Source organism: Anthonomus grandis, chromosome 2 (genome assembly GCF_022605725.1).
Source record: "Anthonomus grandis grandis chromosome 2, icAntGran1.3, whole genome shotgun sequence".
NCBI lineage: Eukaryota > Metazoa > Arthropoda > Insecta > Coleoptera > Curculionidae > Anthonomus > Anthonomus grandis.
The window spans coordinates 22414376-22441504 of NC_065547.1; the positions used below are offsets into that span (position 1 = coordinate 22414376).

Below are 27129 nucleotides of genomic sequence, written 5' to 3' on the forward strand. Positions count from 1 at the left end.
GGCAAACTGAGGGTACGAGAGTTGTGATAGCCAACCTCGAAAAAGACTTTTTAAAAAAATTAGTTTCACACGTTAAAGCGTGACTTATTACAGACTTAAGTAAACTAATTTTGTAAAATAAATATTCGTAAGGGATTCGATTAGTAAGTGGCGACTCAATATGATGATATATGAGCAAGGTTCTTCTTGAGTTCTGTAATCTATGTATGACAAACTTCTGGAGTAAGAAGTAGTTGACTATACCTATTAGCAGGACATACAGTACTCCATCTAGGTCCACATGCTGGTTATCTGGTAGTAAACAGGTGGGTTTGGGGCATGGTCAATTTTTTATGATGCATCTCGACAATTTTCTGCTTTAGCTTTATTTAAGTATAATGAGCTCAGTTTTAAATTGTTGAATTGGATGGGTAAGGCTTCAGTGATAGACGGCGATAAGTGTAATTGCGGCAGTTCGAGGTTTTAATAAATGGTTTCTGATTATCTGTGATACCTGCGATTATTTGAGGTTATATTAACATTGTTTAACATTCATTATTCTTTGTCCAATCTTTCGCCTTTGTTGTAGTCAATTTTGGGTTTGGGGCGAGTAATTTTTAATTTTTTAAATGAAGGGATTTTGTCTCTTTGTATATGCCCTTCTACCATTCTCAGCCTTTTTTTAGGTATGAATTTTTTGGTTATTTCGATAAAATTTCAGTTATAATGGTTGGTCTAAGTGGTGCATGTACGGTAATATTATACGAGTCAGGACCATTGCGAGAAACAGATCCAAGAGGTATTTTATTATTGCAAAGTTTAATTGTCAAATAGGGATTCTGTTCGCTCTCATATAAGCTGCGTTAGGCCGTGACTAATCGTAAAGTCCTCTGCTTGGACCCCTCATCATCAGTCCTGTTACGACTTAACAATTTCTGTACTTGGATCCAAGTGAAATATGCAGGATAAAGGCAAAGTGTCCTCAACAAAGGTCAGCAACATGTTCCTTAGGGTATCCAAATAAATAAATTGATCCATCGTTTCTTCTAATATGCAGTGGTGAGTGCTATTCCCAACATCTTCATACTATGCAACAACCACTATCATGTTTAACCTCTTTTAGTCATCTCTGGATGCTCTTAAAGCTTATGTTAAGACCAGGAGTTTCTGAGCCTTATGCGGATCAGTTTTAATTCTTGTTCCATTTTTTTTAATCGTTTTTTTTTTCGTTGGCTATTTTTGTAGTCTTTCCTAATTTGCATGTTTTAAAACTGTAAATGTTTTTGCTTTTGACAGATTTATCCAGAAAAAAGGGGTGGCCGAGGTACTTGATATATTTACACGTTTTCGATGGAGTTTGATTAATGTTTCCTAAAGATCCTAAATATATCTATATTAATCATATCATGAAAACCCTATTTGTTATTAACATCTTTATCTACGGTCCTCAAATTTTTAGTGGTTTTTGATATGTAGATGACAAAAACGCAATTTTGTAAGATGTGGGCAAAAACGATTCATTGACACTTTAACACAACTATAAACAATATGGTTTATTTGTTTTAATGTCTTTGTTCTAGGGTTGAACGCCTTTGAAGAACCTCCGGTTTGCTATTTCGCTGTATATAGTTAAAAATAATTAACGGCTTTACAGTAGGATATAAAGCTTAAAACTAACACTCACTTTTTTTATTGTACATATATTTGTAAATTTTATTGACTTGTATTAAAATTATCTGGTCATGCTTATGAGTTTAGATAAGTCTAGTAATACTCACACCTTAAAAAGCAACAATATTGACGACAGTTTGTCCATGATATTTCACATTTTTTAGACTGCTTTAAATTTCCATTAAATAATTAATTAATTTTAGTTGTTTAAAAGGGGAATTAGTAGGGATACTCTCATTGATTTAGAAAAAAAAATAGAAACACACTCCAAGAATACATTCAGAGCCTTGCTTAAAACAGCATAGTAAAATGAAATATCCAAAAGTTAATCTGCTATTAAATGCATAAATTGGTATGCTATTAAGATTTTGATATGATAAAGATGCTCTTAAGATCCTGAAAGTCTGATATGATTCCTCTGTGAAGCATTATCACCTAAAGAAGACTCCTTGTTTCTATTGATAGCTTCCAATTCACTACTTTTTGTTCAGTTTTTGCAGCCTTATCTTATAGTATAATGTCAAATACTTTAATATCTTTTCAGTTTTTTTTTACAAAAACAATTAAATGCTGTAACTTATATGATATTGGAAACACTCCTGCAAACTGTAATTTACATAATTCACTTCGGCTTATTTTTTGAAAAATGTTTGATTTCAAGTGGCCCTACATTTTTAGAAGCCTTTGAGCTTTGAATAGCTAAAAAAAATATTTTCAAAAAATTAAAGACAAAAAATATTTTAGTCTAATTAAACTGGAAGAACTACTTTATTAATCAAGTATTTACTAAAAAACTTGTCTTCCACCCACATCCAATGATACATAAGCTTAATACCGTTGCCGTACGTTATGGAGGGTGTATTTGTGTTGTCGCCATATTAATAAAAATGAGTTCTTTTATATTCCTCTTTGATTCTGGGCAGAACGAAAGTCTTTCAAGAAACATTTAAACGAAAACAACAGAAACAATAACGAACTCTCGAATAACTCTTCTTTAAATATATTAGCTATTAAACCAATGGGTGAAACAGTTTCATAACTTGACCTTATAGCAACGACCACCGTGTAATCCGAGCAGCTATACATATAATTACAAGATTCTAAAGAATTAAACTAGTGCAGCAACGAAAACTTCGTGAACCGCCAACACGTACATTAGTAATAGACCCTGTCTGAAATAACATTTCAAATAGTATGCAAATTGCAACAAAAAGTATATGCTTTAAACGTAGTGGACATTTTAGCAAAATCAACCCACACACAAAACAACTAATAAAATGAAGAAAAGAAATGGATCAAGACGGCCAAGGATATAAGAATCTTAATAAAGATTCTTACATCCTTGGATTACGAATTTGAAATTGGAATAGATTTAAGGAACAATGAGCTAATAACATAGATCATTGTTCCAATAATGAGGTAATAACATGAGCTCAAAACAATGAGCTAGTTAAGAATACAATCGTCGATAATAAAAGTATGAAAGTTCTAAGATTCATACTGTCAAAAGAACACTAAAAAATGACTATTCTAGGGTATTATATATATAGTCAGCGTATAGTCTATTAGAGAGATGATCTTGACTGCTCTTCAAGATTTTTATAAAAATCTGTACAGTTCTAAAACCCAGGGCCGTCAATATCAAAGGAAAATAAAATGTAGGATATGAAGAGGTTCTAGTAATAAATATCGGAGAATGGGAGACAGCATTATATCAAATGAAAGACAGAAAGAGGGAAGTTCAGGCGAAGGTTAAATCACGAGCGAAATTACTAAAATAGGAGATGAGACCCTGATGGATCATGTAAAATGATTGCTTAACGAATCTTTAATGGAAGGAAAATCCCAACTAAGTGTGCAAAGTGCAGGTCATATACAAGAAAGGAGACAGAAACAACATAGCTAATTATCCACATACAGCTTACAAAAATAATAACCAACCGGTTGACAAAATGGGCTCATACCTACTAGTCGAACAAGTCGAATTCCGTAAGGGCTTAGCACTACATCAACCACCTACAGACACTTCGTACTACCAGAAAAACTATCTTGGGCAACTTGGGCATTTCTGAAATCCCTAGAAAGGATCGACTCTGAATACTTACGCCTTATCAAACATATCTATAATAACCCTTCCATTTATGTTGTGAGATCGACAAGATTCCAATCAAAAGAGGAGTAAGGCAGGGAGACATCATCTCCTCAAAAATTCTTATCCTTGCTTTGGAGGATGCCTTGTAAGAACACGGAATTAATATTGATGGAGTGCGTCAAAATGATTTAGGATGTGCGGACGGTAGTGTGGTCATTGCCAAGAGTTTAAAAATATGCTTCGGAAACTTTATCCAACATCGCTACAAATTGAACTTGAAATGAATAAAATAAAAATCATGAGTACAGTTGTTCAAGTTGTCTCAGAATTTATTTACCTAGACCACAAAATTCAGGCAAAGAATATCAATCTTCTAAAATCCGAAGAACAATTACGCCTCTTTTGGGCAGCCTTACGTAATCTAGGATTTACCCTTAAATCTCGTGATGTTTCTATAAATTTAAAAAGAAAAATATTTGACTGCTGTATCATGAGCATGTAGGACATTTATTTGGCGCCGAAGAGACACCGAACGGAGCATCGGTAAGCCTCCGAAACTATATCCAAAATGTTACGGGAAGAACTTGGATCTGGACTGCTAGAGATAGAAAAACGTTAAAGATTTGGAAAAGGACTATATCCAGGAGTAGATCAACACTCGCTGAGAAGAAGATAAAGGAGCTATTAAATGAATTTAACTGAATTGTACTGAGTCGAAATATTTCAACAGCCCAATATTCCAAAAGAATTCCACATTTTTTTAAATATGTAATATATGAAACAAAACTCTTCTTTAAACGATTCAAAATAAAATGAGAAGTATATAAATTGTAGAGGGAATCAAAAAACTTTTATTGACGAAAAATTTGGCCGAAAAAATCTAAATTATTTACAAAAAAAAATCCCTGATAGTTATTCCTCGTAGTACGTTTTGTAGGGGCCATACTTTATGTAGATCATACCTATAAAATAAAAAGGGTGTTCAAAGTTAGGTTTGTTGTAAGTGGGGTACCTTGTATCCCTTCACTACGAATTTTCCAAGTTAAGTCGTTCTAACTGCTTGTAGAGAACATCAAAAGAAGTTCTAAAAAATTTAAAAAAATGGTTACAGTTCTAAAAAAAGTTAAAAAAAAGTCTTGGTCATGACTCCGTACAATCTAAGCCTTAAAGTCCGCAAATAAAATTAAAAGCATTTTCAATACGATAATCATGCAAAAAGCTGGTCACAGGCCATACATGAGCGCGCTCACCTTCTGAGGGGCAGTGACTGTATGGAATCTGAGACTGTGGATGCAAGGGTTTTGAGACCCATATCGAGGAGTACAATCTGATAGACAGATAGCTTCAGAATGAAAAATAGAGCTGGTGTTCTATGGCGGAGTCACACATACTAGTAAAGCATACACGCTGACACTATTGCCTTCCAGGCTGAAGTTTTTGCTGTGTTGAAATGCGGACAGAAAATCTTAAGCGTAACATAGTCGTACTAATCTGCTCAGACAGCGGGGCTGCCAATAAGGCTAACACGGCCGAAAAGGTGAGCTCCAAGCTCGTATTGGAGTGCATACAGGTCCTGGAGTATTAGCGTTTTAGAGTATTATAAGTTTAACCGATTAGCAGATCTTTGCAGATTTTTACCTGCCAAGCAGGGTTATTATTAAAGCTGTGTACCCCATTTTCTGTAAATATAGACTCGTTTTGCATAAAAATTTAAATTTCTGGTTAAAATTTATTAAACTATTGATAATGATAAGGACTATTTCTAAAATGCCTTTTTTAACTTATACAATGACTATTTGGAGTTTTTTGGCACTAGTCACATTAGTGCATGTTAACGCACTTTACTGGTACCACTGGTCTAACTAAAACTCTTACTTGAATAAGCAAGATCAGTAATCACAAGCACGCTCAGTTTTCATATAGAATGATCCAAAATATCAAAAAATTATTAATAAATAACTTTTTTTCTAATTTAATTTTTTTATTTTTTTTATTAGACCAATTGATTTGACGAGCTTATAGAATAAGCTGCTCAAATAAATTATCCAACTTTAAAAACACCCTGTCACTACACAGTTGTTTGCAGATTTCTCTCATTATGAAATTAACCAAAATTTTTTTAGTAACAATTTTATTCTGTTGGTTTTTTTTCCCCCAAGCCAACGTTTTTTTTATTAATAACTTAATTAAAACAATAAATTAAAAAATAAAATAAAATTTGTTCAAATATTGCCTATTAATTTTATCATTTAAAGACAAATCTATTACCTCATTTAATGGTGTAAAAAACAATATTTAACGAAGGTAAATGTTTTTTATGATTTTAGTGGGTGGTCATAATGTAAAATTAAACTGAAATAAATCATAATTTGCTAAATTTGGCCTATTTGTCAAAAATCACACTTGCACAGACTATATGCTTTTTTTTGAACCTAGAAGCATGCATGGTAATAATTTAAACAAAATAGGGGAAATAAGTAAATCAAACTATTAATGCTTATTCAACCTATAGCAGTTACCTATAAGTAACACTATCTAAAAAAATAAGCATGACAATGATAAATTTTGAACAAAATTAACAAATTATTTACATTTTGGATTTTCATTAACGTTTTTTTCAAGGAACCAAACCAGATGGAGGCGTGCTCCCTGTCAAAGGTCAGTTTACAATTCCTCATTATCGTGCCTATGTTTTTTTTTAAATTTTGCCTTACATCGTTTACCTGTTCTATGTTTTACACTTTTTGCATGAACTTGCTTAGCAGGGGATCGTTAATAGTTTAATATATTAGATCACTCATATACAACCGAGAGGTATATACAAGTTGGTAAATAATTTTTGGGTTTCTAAGAAAGGCGTTGAATACGTGATTAAAATTATATTCTGTTTAAATAGATGTTACTCACACATTAACTTAAAGCAATATTTATGAAGAATAAAGCTTCCGGCAAAATTCAATAGTTTTTACTATACCTTTTAACATGTTAATGACGTTTGATGTTTCTTTTATTGTTGGCTGTACATCAAAGTTCAAAGAATGGACAAAGGTTAGCATAAAAGATGTGACGTAGGAATATCTAAAGGAAATAGTATAGAGTATCATAAGGGGTACGAACTGCCATTGTTTTACTAGGTTTAAAAAAATTGAAAGTCGTTAGACCCACATGAATGTATTTTTTATTGGTTTTAGGAAATCTCTATATATGTAGTAAGTATGACTATTAAATAACCAGACTGAAGTCAACACTTTTTATTTGTCACCTCAGTTTTATCGCATTCAATATACTCCCATTAGCGAGTCCATTGTTGAAAGTGTTGAGAGTTCTCTTATGCCAGCTGGTTGATAGGCCCCATCGCCTTTGCTTTAAACCCTTCAACACTTTTAAATATGTCATCTTCCTTAGTGTCGACGTGTTCTTGGAAAATAGAAAAGAGTTACTTTGCGAAGAATGCTTTTACAGACACGATAGAATAGGCTGGAGGATGCTCTTAAAGATCCAGAACTCTCGATACGGGTTTTAAGAGAATCAATAATGTTATCAGACTCTTCAAGTTCGGATTTAAATCATGGATTTGATTCTAACGTATCCTGATCCAAGGCCACTAGATATTTTGTTCCAAGGCCACAGGAGGACTAAAAACGAAGGCTACCCCGAAGTTACTGTACCACTGTACAATAAGCAGGAATTTGTTGAGCATTTTCGAGTTAGCAGACAAGTGGCTCAAGATATTGGCCTTAGATTTGAAGAAAGTGAGTTTTTGAGAAGTCATAATTTGGTGGAAATGGCAAGCTATCAGCCTATGAACAAAAATAAACTTTTTTGTGGTTTGCTGGTCATGAAACCCCAATGGAACCCCGATAAACACGTCTTCGACTTCTCAAACGCTCATGTAGTCCGTCAGAATCTCGATTTAAAAATGTTAATTGACCGTCTTACACTCGACACCCAGCAACAACGCGAATGTCACAAACGACAATTATCATTTCTTTTAATTTGGATTTGTTCATCCTGATGTAAATTCTGTTGGTAAACTTGAGCTCTTTTAATGTAAGGATTGCCTTTTTGTTTTGGGATCTTGAGTAAATACCACAATTCATCCTAAGAAATCATCTTATCTAACAAATCTGGGAAAATATTTGTATGGGTGCAAATGATCTGTGAATTCCTTTTGCTGAGGAGTGAAGAGTTTCGGAACTATTTTTGCGCAAATCTTTGATATATTTAAATCATTCATGCAAAAACTTATCGAAAACCTTTCAATTTGGCAAAAGTTTGGATGGTCCGACGAATCATAGATTCATTTCCGTGATTCGGATTTTTGTGCCAGGCAAACACGAGAACAAGGTTTAAATATTTCTCAACTATTACAGTTTACTGTGGTTTACGATTCCAGTTCCACTTCCTCCTTCTTTAGGAATGGAATCTAGACCATTCCATCCATAAAGATTGAGAGTTAACATCAGAAGAGGATCTCGACATTAAAATATTGATTGAAAAAATTAAATCAAATTTTAGGGAATATGGTCATGGAAGAAATTTAGCTAAAGGAGAACCTCAAAAAGTATCTGAGGATGCTACGCTGAATGTTCTTTTAGAAACGGAGAATAATCATTATGCTGCGGTTGGTACAATTTTCAGGAATTGGAATTTATCAGTAGGGACAGCAGGAAAAAATTCTTCGTGAAAATAAATATCATCCTTATAAAGTACAACTGACAAATAAGACTATAGAAGACGATTTTGATTGCCGAGTGCAGTTTTGTGAGCAGATCCTCGAGGCTAACAACGACAATGGAAATTTGACAAAATTGCAGATATTGGGCAAGCGAAAATCCTCATTAGACCCAAGAAGACCACACACGGCACCCTCAAAAAATTAATGTGTGGGCCGATATTGTGAGAAATCGAACTCTTGAAACCTTTTTTTTTTCGAAGACACATTAAATGGAAAGCGCTACTTGGACTTTTTACAGTTTAAACTTATCCCTGCTTTAGTTATTTTAATCCCTGATTTACAAGAGGTTGACATATCTATCTAGTAACGAGATTTGGTTTCAACAAGACGGGGCACCTCCTCACTTTGCCTTCGCCATTTGACAATTTCTTGCTGCAACTTTTCCTAAGAAATGGATTGGACGAAGAGGACCGATGAGTGGACATCAAGGACACCGGATATAACCCCATTAGATTTTTTCTTAGAGCTATTTGAAGTCCAACGTTTATGTTAATAGACCAAATAATGTTAATGATTTAAAGCAAAGAATTCGACAAGAAATTAGACTAATCGATCCTCGAGTAATTGAAAGTGTGTCATTGGAAGTTACTTCAAAATTAATAAGAAAATTACTAAGAAGTTCAAAAATGCATTTCAATAAATCGATAAGAAATTGAACATCAGTGCAATAAATATTGTAAAAAAAAATATTCTTTTTCGTCGTATGTTTCATTTACTTGTTATGTTATGTTACTTGTATGTTTCATTTACTTTATTAGTCTGTTACGTCAAATTTGTCAAACCGCTGACTTTAGGCATATTCTATGCTATACAAAAAGTATTCAGAATATATCGTCGAATTTTAAAAGAGGAAAAAACACTTGAATTTCAACAATAGAATTTGTTCCTTTCATAATGAATGCACTGTATATGTCTCAGGCGATATTGTTAAGGAGTACAAATATTCTATCTTAATTCCTTTTGCCGAGGAGTGGAGAGTTTCGGAACACTTTCTTTGTCGATTTTTGTCGTTTTGGCAAACACTCGGTTTGTCAGGATAATTACAGATTAATTTTCATTGCTTCGGTGTTTCATTGTCTCAGGTCGATTTACGAGCGTTTCTGAACCGTTTATACAGCTCAAAAATGTGTGCGGGCTGCTTATGCGTAGACTTCAGCATAGGCATTCAACACTGCATAAGCTTCTAGGGCAGCTTTTCTCAATTTAACAACAAACTTAAGTAAACCTGTTGCTCCTCTGACAACTAGGCATTGTTTTCCGAAGTGTCATTATTACGCCTAGACTATTGTTATAGACAAACTAAGAAACTCACTGGCTTGTCCAGCAATCTCAGTAGGGTAAGATCATCTGGTACAAAAATGTTTATAATTAAACATAAAGTCAGTTCTTTCCAATGGGAGAACATGCCGCCTGAAGAAAACTTAAATTATAACGTAATCGTCTGATAGCAGAGCTGACATAAACGCTGTCATGGCCAATAAGGTGAGCTGAAACTATTATTTTAGGGTATCGAGGTGCTGGATGAACTAACGCGGGACATCTGTATCGTATAACTTGTTGGTTACAATATGCGGGAGGAGGTCTATAGGTCCCCAACCCATAATCTTGCCTATGAACAAAAATAAACTTTTTTGTGGTTTGCTGGTCATGAAGCTTCTTCATTTAGAAATGTTGGAGATAGATTTGACATCCTAATTTTTTTGACAGCTGTCTTTTTTACGTTCTTAAAAGGATGATACATTTCCTAAGTAGAATGTCATCAAATGGCCATCTGATCTTGAAAAGACAACTATTGAACAACATTTCAGAGAAAATGGAACCCCGATAAACACGTCTTCGACTTCTTAAACGCTCATGTAGGACCGTCAAAATCTCGATTTAAAAATGTTAATTGACCGTCTTACACTCGACACCCAGCAACAACGCGAATGTCACAAACGACAATTATCATTTCTTTGAATTTGGATTTGTTCATCCTGATGTAAATTCTGTTGGTAAACTTGAGCTCTTTTAATGTAAGGATTGCCTTTTTGTTTTGGGATCTTGAGTAAATACCACAATTCATCCTAAGAAATCATCTTATCTAACAAATCTGGGAAAATATTTGTATGGGTGCAAATGATCTGTGAATTCCTTTTGCTGAGGAGTGAAGAGTTTCGGAACCCTTTTTGCGCAAATCTTTGACATATTTAAATCATTCATGCAAAAACTTATCGAAAACCTTTCAATTTGGCAAAAGTTTGGATGGTCCGACGAATCATAGATTCATTTCCGTGATTCGGATTTTTGTGCCAGGCAAACACGAGAACAAGGTTTAAATATTTCTCAACTCTTACAGTTTACTGTGGTTTACGATTCCAGTTCCACTTCCTCCTTCTTTAGGAATGGAATCTAGACCATTCCATCCATAAAGATTGAGAGTTAACATCAGAAGAGGATCTCGACATTAAAATATTGATTGAAAAAATTAAATCAAATTTTAGGGAATATGGTCATGGAAGAAATTTAGCTAAAGGAGAACCTCAAAAAGTATCTGAGGATGCTACGCTGAATGTTCTTTTAGAAACGGAGAATAATCATTATGCTGCGGTTGGTACAATTTTCAGGAATTGGAATTTATCAGTAGGGACAGCAGGAAAAAATTCTTCGTGAAAATAAATATCATCCTTATAAAGTACAACTGACAAATAAGACTATAGAAGACGATTTTTTCGACGTCAAATTTGTCAAACCGCTGACTTTAGGCATATTCTATGCTATACAAAAAGTATTCAGAATATATCGTCGAATTTTAAAAGAGGAAAAAACACTTGAATTTCAACAATAGAATTTGTTCCTTTCATAATGAATGCACTGTATATGTCTCAGGCGATATTGTTAAGGAGTACAAATATTCTATCTTAATTCCTTTTGCCGAGGAGTGGAGAGTTTCGGAACACTTTCTTTGTCGATTTTTGTCGTTTTGGCAAACACTCGGTTTGTCAGGATAATTACAGATTAATTTTCATTGCTTCGGTGTTTCATTGTCTCAGGTCGATTTACGAGCGTTTCTGAACCGTTTATACAGCTCAAAAATGTGTGCGGGCTGCTTATGCGTAGACTTCAGCATAGGCATTCAACACTGCATAAGCTTCTAGGGCAGCTTTTCTCAATTTAACAACAAACTTAAGTAAACCTGTTGCTCCTCTGACAACTAGGCATTGTTTTCCGATGTGTCATTATTACGCCTAGACTATTATTATAGACAAACTAAGAAACTCACTGGCTTGTCCAGCAATCTCAGTAGGGTAAGATCATCTGGTACAAAAATGTTTATAATTAACCATAAAGTCAGTTCTTTCCAATGGGAGAACATGCCGCCTGAAGAAAACTTAAATTATAACGTAATCGTCTGATAGCAGAGCTGACATAAACGCTGTCATGGCCAATAAGGTGAGCTGAAACTATTATTTTAGGGTATCGAGGTGCTGGATGAACTAACGCGGGACATCTGTATCGTATAACTTGTTGGTTACAATATGCGGGAGGAGGTCTATAGGTCAAAACAAAAATAAACTTTTTTGTGGTTTGCTGGTCATGAAGCTTCTTCATTTAGAAATGTTGGAGATAGATTTGACATCCTAATTTTTTTGACAGCTGTCTTTTTTACGTTCTTAAAAGGATGATACATTTCCTAAGTAGAATGTCGTCAAATGGCCATCTGATCTTGAAAAGACAACTATTGAACAACATTTCAGAGAAAATGGAACCCCGATAAACACGTCTTCGACTTCTTAAACGCTCATGTAGGACCGTCAAAATCTCGATTTAAAAATGTTAATTGACCGTCTTACACTCGACACCCAGCAACAACGCGAATGTCACAAACGACAATTATCATTTCTTTGAATTTGGATTTGTTCATCCTGATGTAAATTCTGTTGGTAAACTTGAGCTCTTTTAATGTAAGGATTGCCTTTTTGTTTTGGGATCTTGAGTAAATACCACAATTCATCCTAAGAAATCATCTTATCTAACAAATCTGGGAAAATATTTGTATGGGTGCAAATGATCTGTGAATTCCTTTTGCTGAGGAGTGAAGAGTTTCGGAACCCTTTTTGCGCAAATCTTTGACATATTTAAATCATTCATGCAAAAACTTATCGAAGACCTTTCGATTTGGCGAAAGTTTGGATGGTCCGACGAATCATAGATTCATTTCCGTGATTCGGATTTTTGTGCCAGGCAAACACGAGAACAAGGTTTAAATATCTCTCAACTCTTACAGTTTACTGTGGTTTACGATTCCAGTTCCACTTCCTCCTTCTTTGGGAATGGAATCTAGACCATTCCATCCATAAAGATTGAGAGTTAACATCAGAAGAGGATCTCGACATAAAAATATTGATTGAAAAAATTGAATCAAATTTTAGGGAATACGGTCATGGAAGAAATTTAGCTAAAGGAGAACCTCAAAAAGTATCTGAGGATGCTACGCTGAATGTTCTTTTAGAAACGGAAAATAATCATTATGTTGCGGTTAGTACAATTTTCAGGAATTGGAATTTATCAGTAGGGACAGTAGGAAAAAATTCTTCGTGAAAATTAATATCATCCTTATAAAAGTACAACTGACAAATGAGACTATAGAAGACGATTTTGATTGCCGAGTGCAGTTTTGTGAGCAGATTCTCGAGGCTAAAAACGACAATGGAAATTTGACAAAATTGCAGATATTAGGCAAGCGAAAATCCTCATTAGACCCAAGAAGACCACACACGGCACCCTCAAAAAATTAATGTGTGGGCCGATATTGTGAGAAATCGAACTCTTGAAACCTTTTTTTTTTCATGGCCGATAAGGTGAGCTGAAACTATTATTTTAGGGTATCGAAGTGCTGGATGAACTAATGCGGGACAGCTGTATCGTATAGCTTGTCGGTTATAATATGCGGGAGGAGGTCTATAGGTCCTCAACCCATAATCTGCATAGCAAAATATGTAGCCGTCAGATAGCTAGGTAGTAAAAGGATTTTTGAATTGAATTCAGTTTGAATTGAATATCAAAAGAGACTGAATGTCAATAGTAGGACTCATCAGAGATGGATGAAACCATAAGCGAATAGTTTGATGATTAGGTGCACATATCTGATCTCTGCCTGTTTCACCAAATAATTATTGCACGTAAGCAGATAAAAAATACAACCAGTCACTGGCACTTACGACACCATCTTCAGAGCTTAGGTAGTGCGCATAACCCGGACTGGTGTATATACATGCGGGTGGGGTTTAAATTTCTGGATAACTCTTACAGTTTATCCTGTTTTCAGTTCCACCTTTTCTTCAGCAATGAAGTGGATGTTGTAATACACCTCAGGAAGACGCAGGTCTGCTTTAAGAAAAAAAACACGCCTATTCATGCCAAACAACTTGTCGGCGAAGCAAGAGATGCAAGCCGTAAAAGCCAAGTATGCATTTCCCATCTGGGATTCACCCTCCGCTACTTTTAAATCATCCCCGTAGTTTAAAATAGGACTCTCTGAATCATCGCTGTCGCTCTATAGTTCCACAACACATTCGTTTACCCAAAGTAAAAGTTCAATTTATCCAGGGAATTTCTTAAACCAGAGCGCATCATTAGTTTTTCGACGACCTTTGAAGCTCAGCAGGGCACTACGGGTTTATCAGGCGATTAATTTTCGATCGACCAGGGGGATTGTTGCGACCAAGTAACATGAAAACAGGCAAAAACGTGTTCCTACTTTAGAGTTAATTTAGTAAGATAATTAATTTACTACTATATTTTACTTACTACACAAACTGCTTATACTTTTTCATACCAATTGACAAGTGATCACAAGTTATTTCACAACCCTTTTTTTTCATAAAACTAAATAAGCGAAGATTTCCTTACGATTGCCTTGCGTATTTTAAGCCTTTCCTTAGATACTTAAAATATTATTATTGCCTCTAAAAAAGTTTAAATTTTCGATTGAAAAACAATGTTTAAAAATAATCAAAATCTAATATTTTTAGGTAGTATAGCCTTCAATATTTTTAATAGGACTAATAAGATATGCATTTTTATATCGCTATAGGGTGATGCACGAAGTCAACCCCTTTTCACGGCTAACACTAAATCTATCGTGTGGGGTATGCAAAATAGAGCAGTTCAATCTATGTTGGACTTCGATTTTGTTTGTAGACGCCAGGAACCTAGTGTTGTAGCTATTATTTATCCATTCACTGGTGACCACAAGCAAGTAAGTAACTATAAATATCCATCCAGAATCTAGTGGATTAATTTTGTCATTTCATTTCTGCAGAAATTCTACTGGGGCCATAAGGAAATACTTATCAATGTATATAAAAAAATGAATGATGCCATGAATAAACATCCTGATGCGGACGTTCTTATTTCGTTCGCATCCTTACGTTCTGCCTACCAAAGTACGTTGGAAACCATGGAATATCCCCAAATCAGAACTATCGCTATTATTGCTGAAGGTATTCCCGAGAATATGACCAGGAAATTGATTAAGGTGGCTGACGAGAAAGGAGTATGTTATTTTTCATGCAATAGAAACTGGCGTTATTAATTAATACTCTTCTGTTTCACAGGTTGTGTTAATAGGTCCTGCTACAGTTGGCGGCTTAAAACCAGGCTGCTTTAAAATCGGCAACACTGGCGGTATGATGGATAACATATTACACTCTAAGCTTTACAGACCTGGAAGTGTGGCCTATGTGTCTAAATCTGGCGGTATGTCAAATGAACTTAACAACATTGTTTCACATACTACCGATGGAGTTTATGAAGGAGTTGCTATTGGTGGTGACAGGTAAAATGCTTTAACACGCGAATTAAATAGCTTTTTACTCATATAACGTTTTACTATTTGCAGGTATCCTGGCACTACATTTATGGATCATATTAAGAGATATCAAGTAATTATAGCGTCTTGGGTAAAGTTCCTTATAGCCTTACCGATTATTTCGTTTTTAGGCCGATGATAATGTCAAGATGATCATTTTACTTGGTGAAGTTGGAGGTACCGAAGAATATAAAGTATGTGATGCTCTGAAAAAAGGAGAGCTTACTAAGCCTCTTGTAGCTTGGTGTATAGGTACGAAAAGATATTTAAAAACTACTTATAGGAAGCTGCAACAATTGATGTGTTTTAGGAACATGTGCAAGCATGTTTACCACGGAAGTACAGTTTGGTCATGCCGGTTCTTCTGCCAGTTCGACCGCAGAAACAGCTACTGCTAAGAATGCCGCTCTAAAAGCTGTCGGTGCTCATGTTCCAGACTCTTTTGATAATTTAGGTAAGTTGAAGAAAAATTGGGCCCCATTATAAAAAAACTTTACTTTTGACATAGTTTAATTCTAATGCCTAAGTCAAATGTCGCTTTATTGGTTTACAACGCATAAAATTTTATCAACAAAGAAAAGTAGTAAAGTACTACACAGAATACAACAACAGATCGAGAAGCGATAAGTAATGCGTTTAAACCAGATAAAATAAGTAATTAAATTGTGCACTGCTAATAGATAAATATATACACTGTCAAAATCGGAAGAAGGTATAATCAAAACAAAGTGCTACAAAGAATTAATGTAAACCTCATTCAAACTGTAATAGGGTTTCATCAATAATCACTCAGTAATTTTTTTAAGGTAGTCCTAAATTTGCCCAGGGATAATAGTTCTTTTATGACACTGGGAAAGTGGTTATAGTAGATTTTAAGCCCTTCAAAGAATGAACTTTTTAATTATACTGGATAGATGAATGGTTAGATACGATGCAAATTAGGGTGAATGGTAGAAATTGAACAGAAAAGTTGGTAAGCAAGGTTGGTTTTTATGAATAAGACAAGATGTGTCCAAGTCATCGTGAGGATCTATTGTTGTTTAAATAAAGGCTTACAAGAATCACGCGGTGTATCCTTACATATACATCTTAAGACGCATTTCTGTATCACAAAAAGCAATTTTAGCAAGTAACCCTAAATAGGGATGGTATAAAAAATGGCAACTGGGATTCTATGAGACCATCGTAGACCGACCTCCCCGCCTCATGTGCAACTTCACATATCAGTCTAACTACATTTCAATCAATCAATCAATGCTTTATTGTCAAGAAATTGTTACAATTTGTAGACAAAGCTGTAAAACAAAAAAGACACAAAAATACGAACAAAACACAATTAAAGAAAAGAAAAACAAAACAAAATAAATAAATAAAATATAATATCTACAATATATACAGATTAATACAATTTCAAAAAAAATCATCATCAAATCTCTCTATTTAAAAAAAAAAAAAAATTAAAAATGTTTAAAAAAGTAAAAAATTATAAAAAATCCTATAACATCTAGATGAGAGCATAGTCTGCGAGCTTCATAATGTGAGTATCAAACTTTAAGTTGCCCTCAATGACGACCCAAGAAATCTTCCTGTAGGGTGATAAGCAACTTGTGAACCCGCAAGGCTGACATTTCGTAGTGTTCCCCAAAACATAAAACTTTAGTTTTCTGAGAATTGAGCCATTGGTTAATCTGTAAAATATCTGTAGTTAAAGTTAGACAATGCCAGAGAAGCGTAGTGTCATCGGCAAATAAGGTTTAATAATATTTTCCCCATATGCCCAGGTTTGCCAGAATTATAAATTGATATAAAGGAGTAATAGCAAAGGACATATACATATAAGGAACATATCTTCATAATCTGTACAGTTAGAGCCCATAAAGACGTGCTGTCGGCGATCCTTAGATAAGAGCAGAACTATGCCAACACCACTCCTTTTACGGCATGATGCTGAAGCTGTTGAATTAAGATCTCATGGTTAACGAAGTCAAAAGTTTCACAAAATAACTGCGAAAGCTCCACCGCCATTTATCTGAAAATAAAGTTCATTGAGTAAATTGTAAATTGCACCGTTTGTATTTTTTCCTGAAAACCGAACTTAACTCCACTCAGGATACCGTTTGAACTTAGGAAATAAATAAGCGAGTCTATACCAGCCTTTTAATTAGTTTTGAGAGGGTTGAAAGCAAAGAGATAGGTGTTAAAGTTGATGGATTATCGAGACTTCCAACTTTATCGATACCTTGTTGATTTTAGACTTGCTGGAAAAGTGCCCATTGTCCAAGAAGCATTAATTGCTTAAGCTCATACATTTAGCACATTATCTGGCCTGGCAGACCTAAGAAGATTCTACACGATATGTCAACCTCACCATAGGAATTTTTGTTTTTAATAATGGATAATACTTGTTTAACCTCACTGATCTTTGTTGGTAGAAAAAAAGAAACGTGAGTTTTCAACTGGGATGCAAGAAAAAATACTTACTTATTGGTTCTCGGTAATATTAGAAAAAAATATATTTGGATAGGTTTGATAACTAGGAGGATTTGATAATTAGGAGAGGTTTCTGGATTTGGAAGGTAGGAGTTATTTTGCCGGATGTCGTGGGTAATTCTCCAACATTCACCTGGTCACTCATGCGTCTGGTCTAATATACTCGTCCTGAGATTCCTTATCAGTCGACGATAATAATATGGAACGGTGTGTGGAAAAATATTGATGAAAAAAAATACCATGTAGCATACTTCTTTATCAAGTGAAGAGATCGGACATTTTTGCAGGAAGCCCTTAGACCGCTACATGTAGTCAATGGTACTAGAAGAACATTTTGTAACACGAGTAGGTGAAATTATATGCATCTTTAAAGTAAAGGAATGAAACAAATAATACAAACGTAAGGTATATATTAGTAATATATTATTTAAATTAAATTGTTCTTTGAGTATTTAAAAAATAATATTATAATTATATATTAATAATTTAGTTTTTGCACCTTTTCTGAACTTGCAGTTATTTAATTTCGTTTACTTGATATATTTTATTAAATTCCATAAAATGTTTTCACTTTTTTTTCTATTTTGATATGCCACGTTGTTAAGGCGACTCCAAAGGAAGGTATCTATAGGGGAAAAATATTCTCTCTATCTTTTCAACTCCACATTTCACATGATAGGACCATATATTTCACACCATAGCTATTATATATAATAATCAAATAATAAACTAATAATCAAAATCTGGAGACAAAAAAGTGCAATTGCAGTTTTAATAATCACGTCGGATTCCTATACTGCTTAAAAGCTATGAAAACTAAAAAAATTTTCTCAAGAAACTGTACTTTAATATTTTAGCATCAGGGGTGGATATGTTTAACGTTTCAACAAGGAGATGATGCATCATCTCAGCAGCGTGACAATGACAATCTGCTCATCAGAATAATCACATTTGTAAAAACGTCTGTTAGGATTGAAAATTTTTTATCTCTTTTAGGTGAGCTGATAAAGTCAGTCTTTGAAGCACTTGTCAAACAAGGAATAGTCGTTCCTGCACCTGAAGTTCCTCCACCAACTGTACCAATGGACTACAGTTGGGCCAGAGAGTTGGGTCTGATTAGAAAGCCTGCCAGTTTTATGACTTCAATTTGTGATGAGAGAGGACAAGAATTAATCTACGCAGGTGTGTCTTGTTTATGTACAATTTTTAGATCATAGAACTAGATTAACATTATTTTTAGAATTATTTATAAACTATACAAATATATAAATAACTTATAAACCCGGAATCTTTATTATGAAACTCAAAAATTATCAAAACTTTATTACGTGCCTTCTTTTTAGGTATGCCAATCTCTGAAGTTTTACAAAAGAACGTGGGTATTGGAGGTGTAATCTCCTTGTTGTGGTTCCAAAGGTGTTTACCCCCATATGTTTGCAAGTTCTTTGAAATGTGTCTTATGGTAAGTTTTTTAAATAGGTTACAATTGTGACGAAGATTATGAAATTCAAGATTTAAAATATTTTAATTATGTATGTATAAATTATGAACGACCAATGGTTTATTCATACCCAACTTAAATAGTATTCTGCAGAATCATGTGATTTATACAGTCAGATGCCTTGAAAGAATGAGAAATAATTTTGTTGTTTGAATTGATAATAATTTTATGATTTAATTGTAAGAAATCTTACCGTCTAAGTACTATTCCTCGGCTTGAAACATAATTATTAACTTCTTCTGGTCCATCGTCCATCTGTCACCCTGGCGATGTGTCCAGCCCAGTTCCATTTCAATGTGACAATCTAAAACACCGACTCTGAAGTGTTTCCAACGTTTGATTGACTCTGTTAATGCTGTCTAATATTAAAACAATATCATCTGCACATTTTAAATGATTCAAATGTTGTCCAAATTTATTTGTTTACACACGTATTTCTGCAAACTCGAGAACAACCTTGGCGATATCGGGTCATGCTGTCGATCACCACTTTTAATTTGTTTGTATCTTCCTAGAGTGTTAAATATGCAGTTTCTGTGTATCAATTCGATAATGAGATCGAATAGAATGAAAACTGAATTCAGATCGAAGTGCAAGTTATCGTTTATACTAAAAGCTCGACACAATCCGGCCTGTTCGCGTGTTTGGTGACTCTTCAGTTTATTTGTACATCTTTTTGTTATGATTTTTATGAATAGTTTGTAAGGATGGGATAGAAGAATTATGGGTCGATAGTTAAATTTTCAATATTACCCTTCTTATGCATGAGAACAATCACAGCATCGTGCCATTGAAAAGAGGATGATGTCAGCGATATCTTCAGATCCTACATTTGGAATTTTTGGTACCTTACTTGGTTCAAGGTCGTCTTTTTTATGAAGCTGCTGGTAACAGTCATCTGTAACCTCAAGAATATCCTCTCTATTGTTTTTTGATTTTTCTTTTACTTTATTCAAACTTTGATTAATTTCCATAACTTGGAATATATGATCGCTATTATCTTTTCTAACTGATTTGGAGATATCCTTGTTGAAGTTCTTCAGGATAGAGGAATTTTTCGATGTATTTTTCTCCCACCAGTTACTCTTTATAAATTACGTGGAGACGATGAGATAGTTATCGAATCACTTAAAGAAGGAGGATCTAGGAGTTTCTGCATCATCCGTTTTTGAGCCTAGCTTGGCATTAAAGTCTCCCATGAGGCAAGTGTAATTTAATTTGACCTGCTACATAGCCACCTTCCTAGAATCTGTTGTTAATTTTAGTGTAAGATAAATGAGTTACGTTTTGCTTGTAGTCTTTGTGAACGCTAAAACCCAGTCCTCCTCGTGCTATATCCTCTTCTACTCTGTAGTGCAATAGATTGTTCGATTTAAGGGTTATCTGATTATCTCCCTTCTTCATAATTTCACTTCCAAGATATTCCAATTAATATACTCATGTTCCTCTTCCAGTTCAATCAGTTTTTGTTGTGTCGAGAGTGTTCGCGTGTTGTTCGTGACTATATGCAATGTTTTGTGTCCATGGTAGAGGCACGGAGACTAAGGGCCTTTGCATAGTCTGTTTCGTAATTTCATTTTATGAGGTTTTTAATCCATACACAACCTCGCTGGCCAGTGAGTGTTGGTAGCGGGATTTTGGAGATTTAATTTCTAAACCTCCGATGAAACCAGTTATATCACTGTGACTCAGTGTTCTCAGCCTCGGTCGTTGTGTAATAGATTTTTTAGATACCTAAGAACTAAGGTTTCATGTATCGACCTCTGAGCTCCTTTCTTTTTTTCAATATCTTATCAGATAAAATTACTTGACCAACAATTAGTCTAAATTAAATAAAACGCAAATGAAATTACTAATCATCTCATACTAATCCAAGTTAATGTCGTTTTTTTTTGTTTATTTTTAGGTAACTGCTGACCACGGTCCCGCAGTATCAGGTGCTCACAACACCATTGTTTGTGCCAGAGCGGGAAAAGACTTAGTATCCAGTTTAGTATCTGGTCTGTTAACTATTGGTGACAGGTTTGGTGGTGCTTTAGATAGTTCTGCAAAACAGTTTAGTGAAGCTTATGACAAAGGTTCGTATGAATGAAGAGAAAATTGTGTAGAAATGAGAAAAAAAATTATCTAATTTTAACAGGAATGCATCCACAAGAATTCGTCAACCACATGAGAAATAAGGGTGAACTTATTATGGGTATTGGACACAGAGTAAAATCAATCAACAATCCGGACCAGAGGGTATCGATTCTGAAAGAGTTTGTGTTGGCTAACTTCCCGGCGACACCACTCCTCAACTACGCTTTGGAAGTTGAAAAAATTACCACCAGCAAGAAGCCTAACCTAATCTTAAATGTAGACGGTTGTATAGCCACAACCTTCGTAGATATGCTTAGGAACTGTGGTAGCTTTACTAGTGAGGAGGCGCAGGAATACATTAACATTGGTTCTATTAATTCGTTGTTCGTCTTAGGTAAGAATTTTTTAGCATATTTATATTAAGGTTAGGTCAAATGCCTTAAAATATACATGCGCTTTTGTATATGTACTGATACTAATATTTATTTAGATGGGAATACTACTAAGAGGTTTTAGACATCCTTTTATTAAGTTTAAATTTAGTGAAGTTGTTATACAAAGATTTTCAAGAAGAATTTTGAGAATTTGCTACCTTTGTAGTTGATCAACATTATATTTATATCTAATCATAATGACGAATCTAATTTATCGAATCATTGATAATCGTAAAACAGTTACTGTTGTATAATAGTGCCTTGGTGATGATTTGTACTTATACTTTTATTAAGGGCTGGCTACTATTTACCACTTTGGCTATCTAATTACGTAAAAATATTGCTCATTAAGAGGAGATACTATTAATTTATTTGCTAAGTATGCTTCAAGTGCACATTATTTATTATTTAGTTATTACTTTTGTTTATATGGGGTTAAAGTTATAGGGTTAAACTCTAACTAGGCATAACAAACTGTCCTCTAGGACATAAGTCAGAAAAAGAAAACCATATAATTTCACAGTCTTTATGAAAAGATAACACATTTTATTGTATTGTCATCTCATCTAATTAATTAATCATGGGCAAATATAAAGCAAAGCTGCAGGTGCACATGGTACAAACGTCGATCGAATAAAATTTGTATCGCTTTAGCTTTACTTATTTTAAGTGAGTCCGAAACCTACTTGCAGCGACAATTAGATACATTATTTTTGTTTTATATTACTGTTAATGCCTCCAAATCGCGAATTATGTATTTTAGGCGGGAAGGTCTAGCGCTTAATTATGTTCTTGATATTAATGGTGAATGAATCGAAGTCGTGTCAACCTAGCGGCGTATATATCTTGGCTTATGTTTTTTATTCTCTGCGCTTTTCCGAGATTTCCGAGAAAAAGTTAAGCTCTAACTTAACTTTTTTGTTCGTTACTAATAAGAACAGATTATTCAAAATTTGTTTTCTACGATTTATTTTCCACTTTATTTGTCAACTTCGTATACGATATTCTAGTCTTCTTTTTAATTTTACACAACGCCTTTCTACTTACCTAACCTTCAACATTTGAATCTTTACTGCCAGGGCTATTGCACGAATTCGCCTGAGTACCAAATATATTTGTAAGTTTCTATAGAAAGACCTTTTTTATAGCTTTAACAGTGATGAACTGTATTTAGTATGTAATATGCATGTGCTTAAAACATTTAATCATATCTTTTTGTTTGCTTTTTGTACTCTGAGGTAAGACCTGTTTACTGGTTAGATGTACAGGGTGTCCCATTTTGGGTACTTTTGCGGGGTATCTCCGTTATTTTTAATGTTAGCGTGATGCGGTTTCCGCGACAGTGTGCTACTTTTTCGTGAAAATAACGATGCCGTTAACAAAAATTCTAAAGCCCTCTTAGTTTTTAAGATATAGGCCATTTTTGAAAATTCGACATTTTGGGACTCCCCTTGTATATCGGTTATTCTTTAACTTAGCGAATATGTAAAAAAACAGTTTTATAGATTTTTTTCCGTAGAATGCAGTGGCGTAGATTATTTTTTTTTAATATTTACTGTTTTTGAGTTATAAGCCAAACTTATGTTTTTTTTAATGGAACACCCTGTATATATATGCACTAACAAATTTGTCTTCTTTTTACCTTTTCAAAAATATATAATGGTATGCACTTTTTTTTAAGAAACATACAAATAAATGACAATTTTCTAAAATTAAGGACATAAATTTATTAGTAGGCCATGACTCTTGTTGATAACAAAACAAAAGTCAACTAAATGTCAAATATTTATATTTTACGGTTTCTTAAGTCAAATATTTGTATTTGTATTTGTTTTTTTCTTTATATAATAAATTCTTTGAAAAATGGCAGCGTATGAAAATTACGAAAAATATGATATGTTGGTATGTTTTATACAAAGTAACGAAAATTCTGAAGAAGCTTCGGCCTTATATTTTCAAAGGTAAGTAAGCGATAATGGGTACTAAAATTTAAATTACGATTAAAAGTGATATAAGTTTGTGTTTGTTAGATATCCAGAGAGGCGACAACCCTTTATTGAGATATTTGCTCGCTTAAAAGCAAATTTAGTTGAACACGGAACCTTTGTTCGCCCGCGTCTGAAAACTTATAACAAGGAGAATAGGGAAAGAAAAATTGAGAAAGATATTGGTGTGTCAAAAACTAATGCTCAAAGGATCTTGAAAAAATACAAGTATCATCCGTATAAATTTAGTATTGTGCAACAGTTGCATCTTGGCGATGCTGAGCGCCGAGCACTGTTTTGCCGGTGGTATCTACAACAAATCGAAGCTAATGATTTGTTCGGCAGACTTGTTATTTGGTCAGATGAATGTTTTTTTTCAAGTGCGGGTATTTTGAATCGTCACAATACCAGGAATTGGAAAACAGAAAATCAGTATTTATTGTTCGAAAGGGCACAACAGGGACGTTTTGGAGTTGGAGTGTCTTGTTTTATTTTGGGCAGAAAAATAGTTTATCGAGTTTTTGAAGGAGGTCTTACAGCACGTAGATACCTAAAGATCCTTGAGGAAGTTATTCCTGAACTGCTAGAAAATATTCCGCTAGCACAATATAATGCCATTTACTTACAACAAGATGGTGCTCCTAGTCATAATTCAAGGCTAGTAAGGGAATTTCTTGAGAATAATTTTCCGCAAAGATGGATAGGTACCAATGGACCTGTAAGATGGCCCCCACGATCTCCAGATCTTTCAATTTTGGATTTTTTTTTATGGGGGTATCTACAAAATAAAGTGTATAAAACACGTTATGATGGAATTGCCGAACTTCGAGAGGCAATTAACTTAGCCTTCAAAATCTGCGAAGGAGACCAATGGTTCTATTTAATGCCATTGAAAGAATTACAAATATGTGCCAATTTTGCATTCGAGAGAATGGTCATCATTTTGAACATTACCTTTAATTTTTTTTTTCTTTTTGTTAAATACAGTTGAGTTTTTTGTTTTGTATGTTTTGTTGCTTTATGCTACAAAACAAGCTTATGTTGTGAAAAATTGGAGCTATACTGTTGTAGTGTATTTTTTTAAATAATATGCTTTTGTCTCAATAGGTATATTTTGATTGCATCCAATGTATTTGCAATGAATTCAATTCTTTGTTAGTGATTTGTCTAAGTTTTATCTTTGTTATTGTTATTCATGGCCTACTAATAAATTTATGTCCTTAATTTTAGAAAATTGTCATTTATTTGTATTTCTTTCTGTTTCTTAAAAAAAAAGTGCATACCATTATATATTTTTGAAAAGGTAAAAAGAAGACAAATTTGTTAGTGCATATATATACAGGGTGTTCCATTAAAAAAAAACATAAGTTTGGCTTATAACTCAAAAACAGTAAATATTAAAAAAAAATAATCTACGCCACTGCATTCTACGGAAAAAAATCTATAAAACTGTTTTTTTACATATTCGATAAGTTAAAGAATAACCGAAATACAAGGGGGGTCCCAAAATGTCGAATTTTCAAAAATGGCCTATATATTAAAAACTAAGAGGGCTTTGGAATTTTTGTTAACGGCATCGTTATTTTCACGGAAAAGTAGCACTCTGTCGCGAAAACCGCATCACGCTAACGTTAAAAATAACGGAGATACCCCGCAAAAGTACCCAAAATGGGACACCCTGTACAGTTCTTTAGAAAGGTTAACTCTTCTCACGCCTGCTGTGGCTAATGACATTCACCAGGTACTACTGCAAATCATAAGCAATGAATTTCTGTGAAATTAATGAATGATTATGATCTTGGGAAATTTACGTACTAATACTTTATAATGCTTTTAGTTGTGGATTGTTTATGAATGTTTTATATATTTATATATTCCTATATTATATTTCTTCATCTTTTGTTATTTTTTTAATTAGATTATTTGTAGTTTTATCGATTCGGAATCTTGTTTACAAGAATTTTGTATAAATTGTTATAGAGACAATAAATAAATTAAACTTGAATTTGAAAGAACCACATTTTAACACGATCCGTAGCCGGTTACCGATCTCGACCAATTATCTCTAAAAACTGTCGGTTCTTGCCTTGTCCTCCTTTATTTAACTTTCACTCTTTCGAATATTTATTCCTTAATATAGGAATTAATGTTGCATATCGAACGTCGAATACTCAGCACTATTGAATTATAAGCCAGACTAGTAAAGAAAGCAACGCTCGTGTGGTTAAATTATGCCGCAGTCTCCAGTAAATTAGAATCTGATATAAAGAAATAGCCTTATTTCAATCAAAATATTATTAAAAATATATGGAGTCGACATATATGTTTCTGACTTTGTTAAAAACCTTCGATATCCAAATAAGGTAGTCCTACATTAAATAATAGTAAAAAATATTTGGTGGTGGGATTATTAATTGAATTATTTTTGATATCTGATGAAATAGGACATGAAATGTCTTTATGCTACTCTCCTTCCATGTATCGATGGAGCCAATGGATTAATAGTGGTTATTGGATCTTCTTTTCTCATTTTTTTTTATTTATTTCAATATACGGCATAGCCAATTTACAAAAATTATATTAGATGATACAAAATACTAGATAATATTGTAATATTAAAATTACAAAAAAATATATATCAATAGAAAACCCCAAAAGCCTAAATCAGCACGACTAATCATTAACAAAGCCAAAAACTTCACATAAAAATAACTTGGCATTATCAAGGATCGTAGGTTAATGCCTGAGATTAATCATTTTTGATCTGGATGACATTAAGCCCCTGGAAAATTGATTCAAAGGAGCAAACTCCTAGTAAGTGAAGATAAAACTTTAATAAACTTAAACTAAACTAAAACTAATAAATAAACATTATTAAAATGCTGAAACATCAGAATTATGCCATATGTTTTTAAGATTAGGGATATCAAACTGGCTACAAGCTGATAGCATCGACTATAAGCTGATAGCATTATAGTCGTTTTAATAATTACGAAAGATATTTACTTCTGCTTTATAAGCAAGCAGTCTTAATAACAGTCTCTGTCAGCCTTAAGGCGTTAAATATTTTTAGTTACGCTAATTGCGGTGTATTCTTTCTATGGCCATAGCAACTCCTTGATACGGAGCTCTATCAAGTATAAGGTTCCACTTGTCACGTTAGTACGAAATTGCTTCGAGAATTTGTCTGAAATTTGTCATATTAAATTTTGATATTCTTAAAATAATTTTTCTCTAGAAATAGTTTCACAAAGCCTTGACTTTTTTTTTATTCTTTGATGACCACAACTCTCATATTCTTCTATTA

At 33.8% G+C, this 27129-nt stretch overlaps 1 protein-coding gene across 4 annotated transcripts in view; it reads left to right on the forward strand.

The window, feature by feature from the left end:
* LOC126750150 (ATP-citrate synthase) overlaps positions 1-27129 on the forward strand; it is an 88944-nt gene that overhangs the window by 60887 nt on the left and 928 nt on the right. For 3 of the 4 annotated variants that reach the window (XM_050459670.1, XM_050459671.1, XM_050459669.1), the window contains exons 9-19: positions 6365-6400; positions 14557-14721; positions 14785-15018; positions 15080-15300; positions 15364-15406; positions 15465-15585; positions 15644-15787; positions 18820-19005; positions 19167-19285; positions 21231-21402; positions 21465-21797. In XM_050459670.1, coding sequence (XP_050315627.1) covers positions 6365-6400; positions 14557-14721; positions 14785-15018; positions 15080-15300; positions 15364-15406; positions 15465-15585; positions 15644-15787; positions 18820-19005; positions 19167-19285; positions 21231-21402; positions 21465-21797 — 1774 coding nt within the window. The remainder of the gene's footprint in view (positions 1-6364; positions 6401-14556; positions 14722-14784; positions 15019-15079; positions 15301-15363; positions 15407-15464; positions 15586-15643; positions 15788-18819; positions 19006-19166; positions 19286-21230; positions 21403-21464; positions 21798-27129) is intronic. The other variant, XM_050459672.1, reaches the window with a different exon arrangement.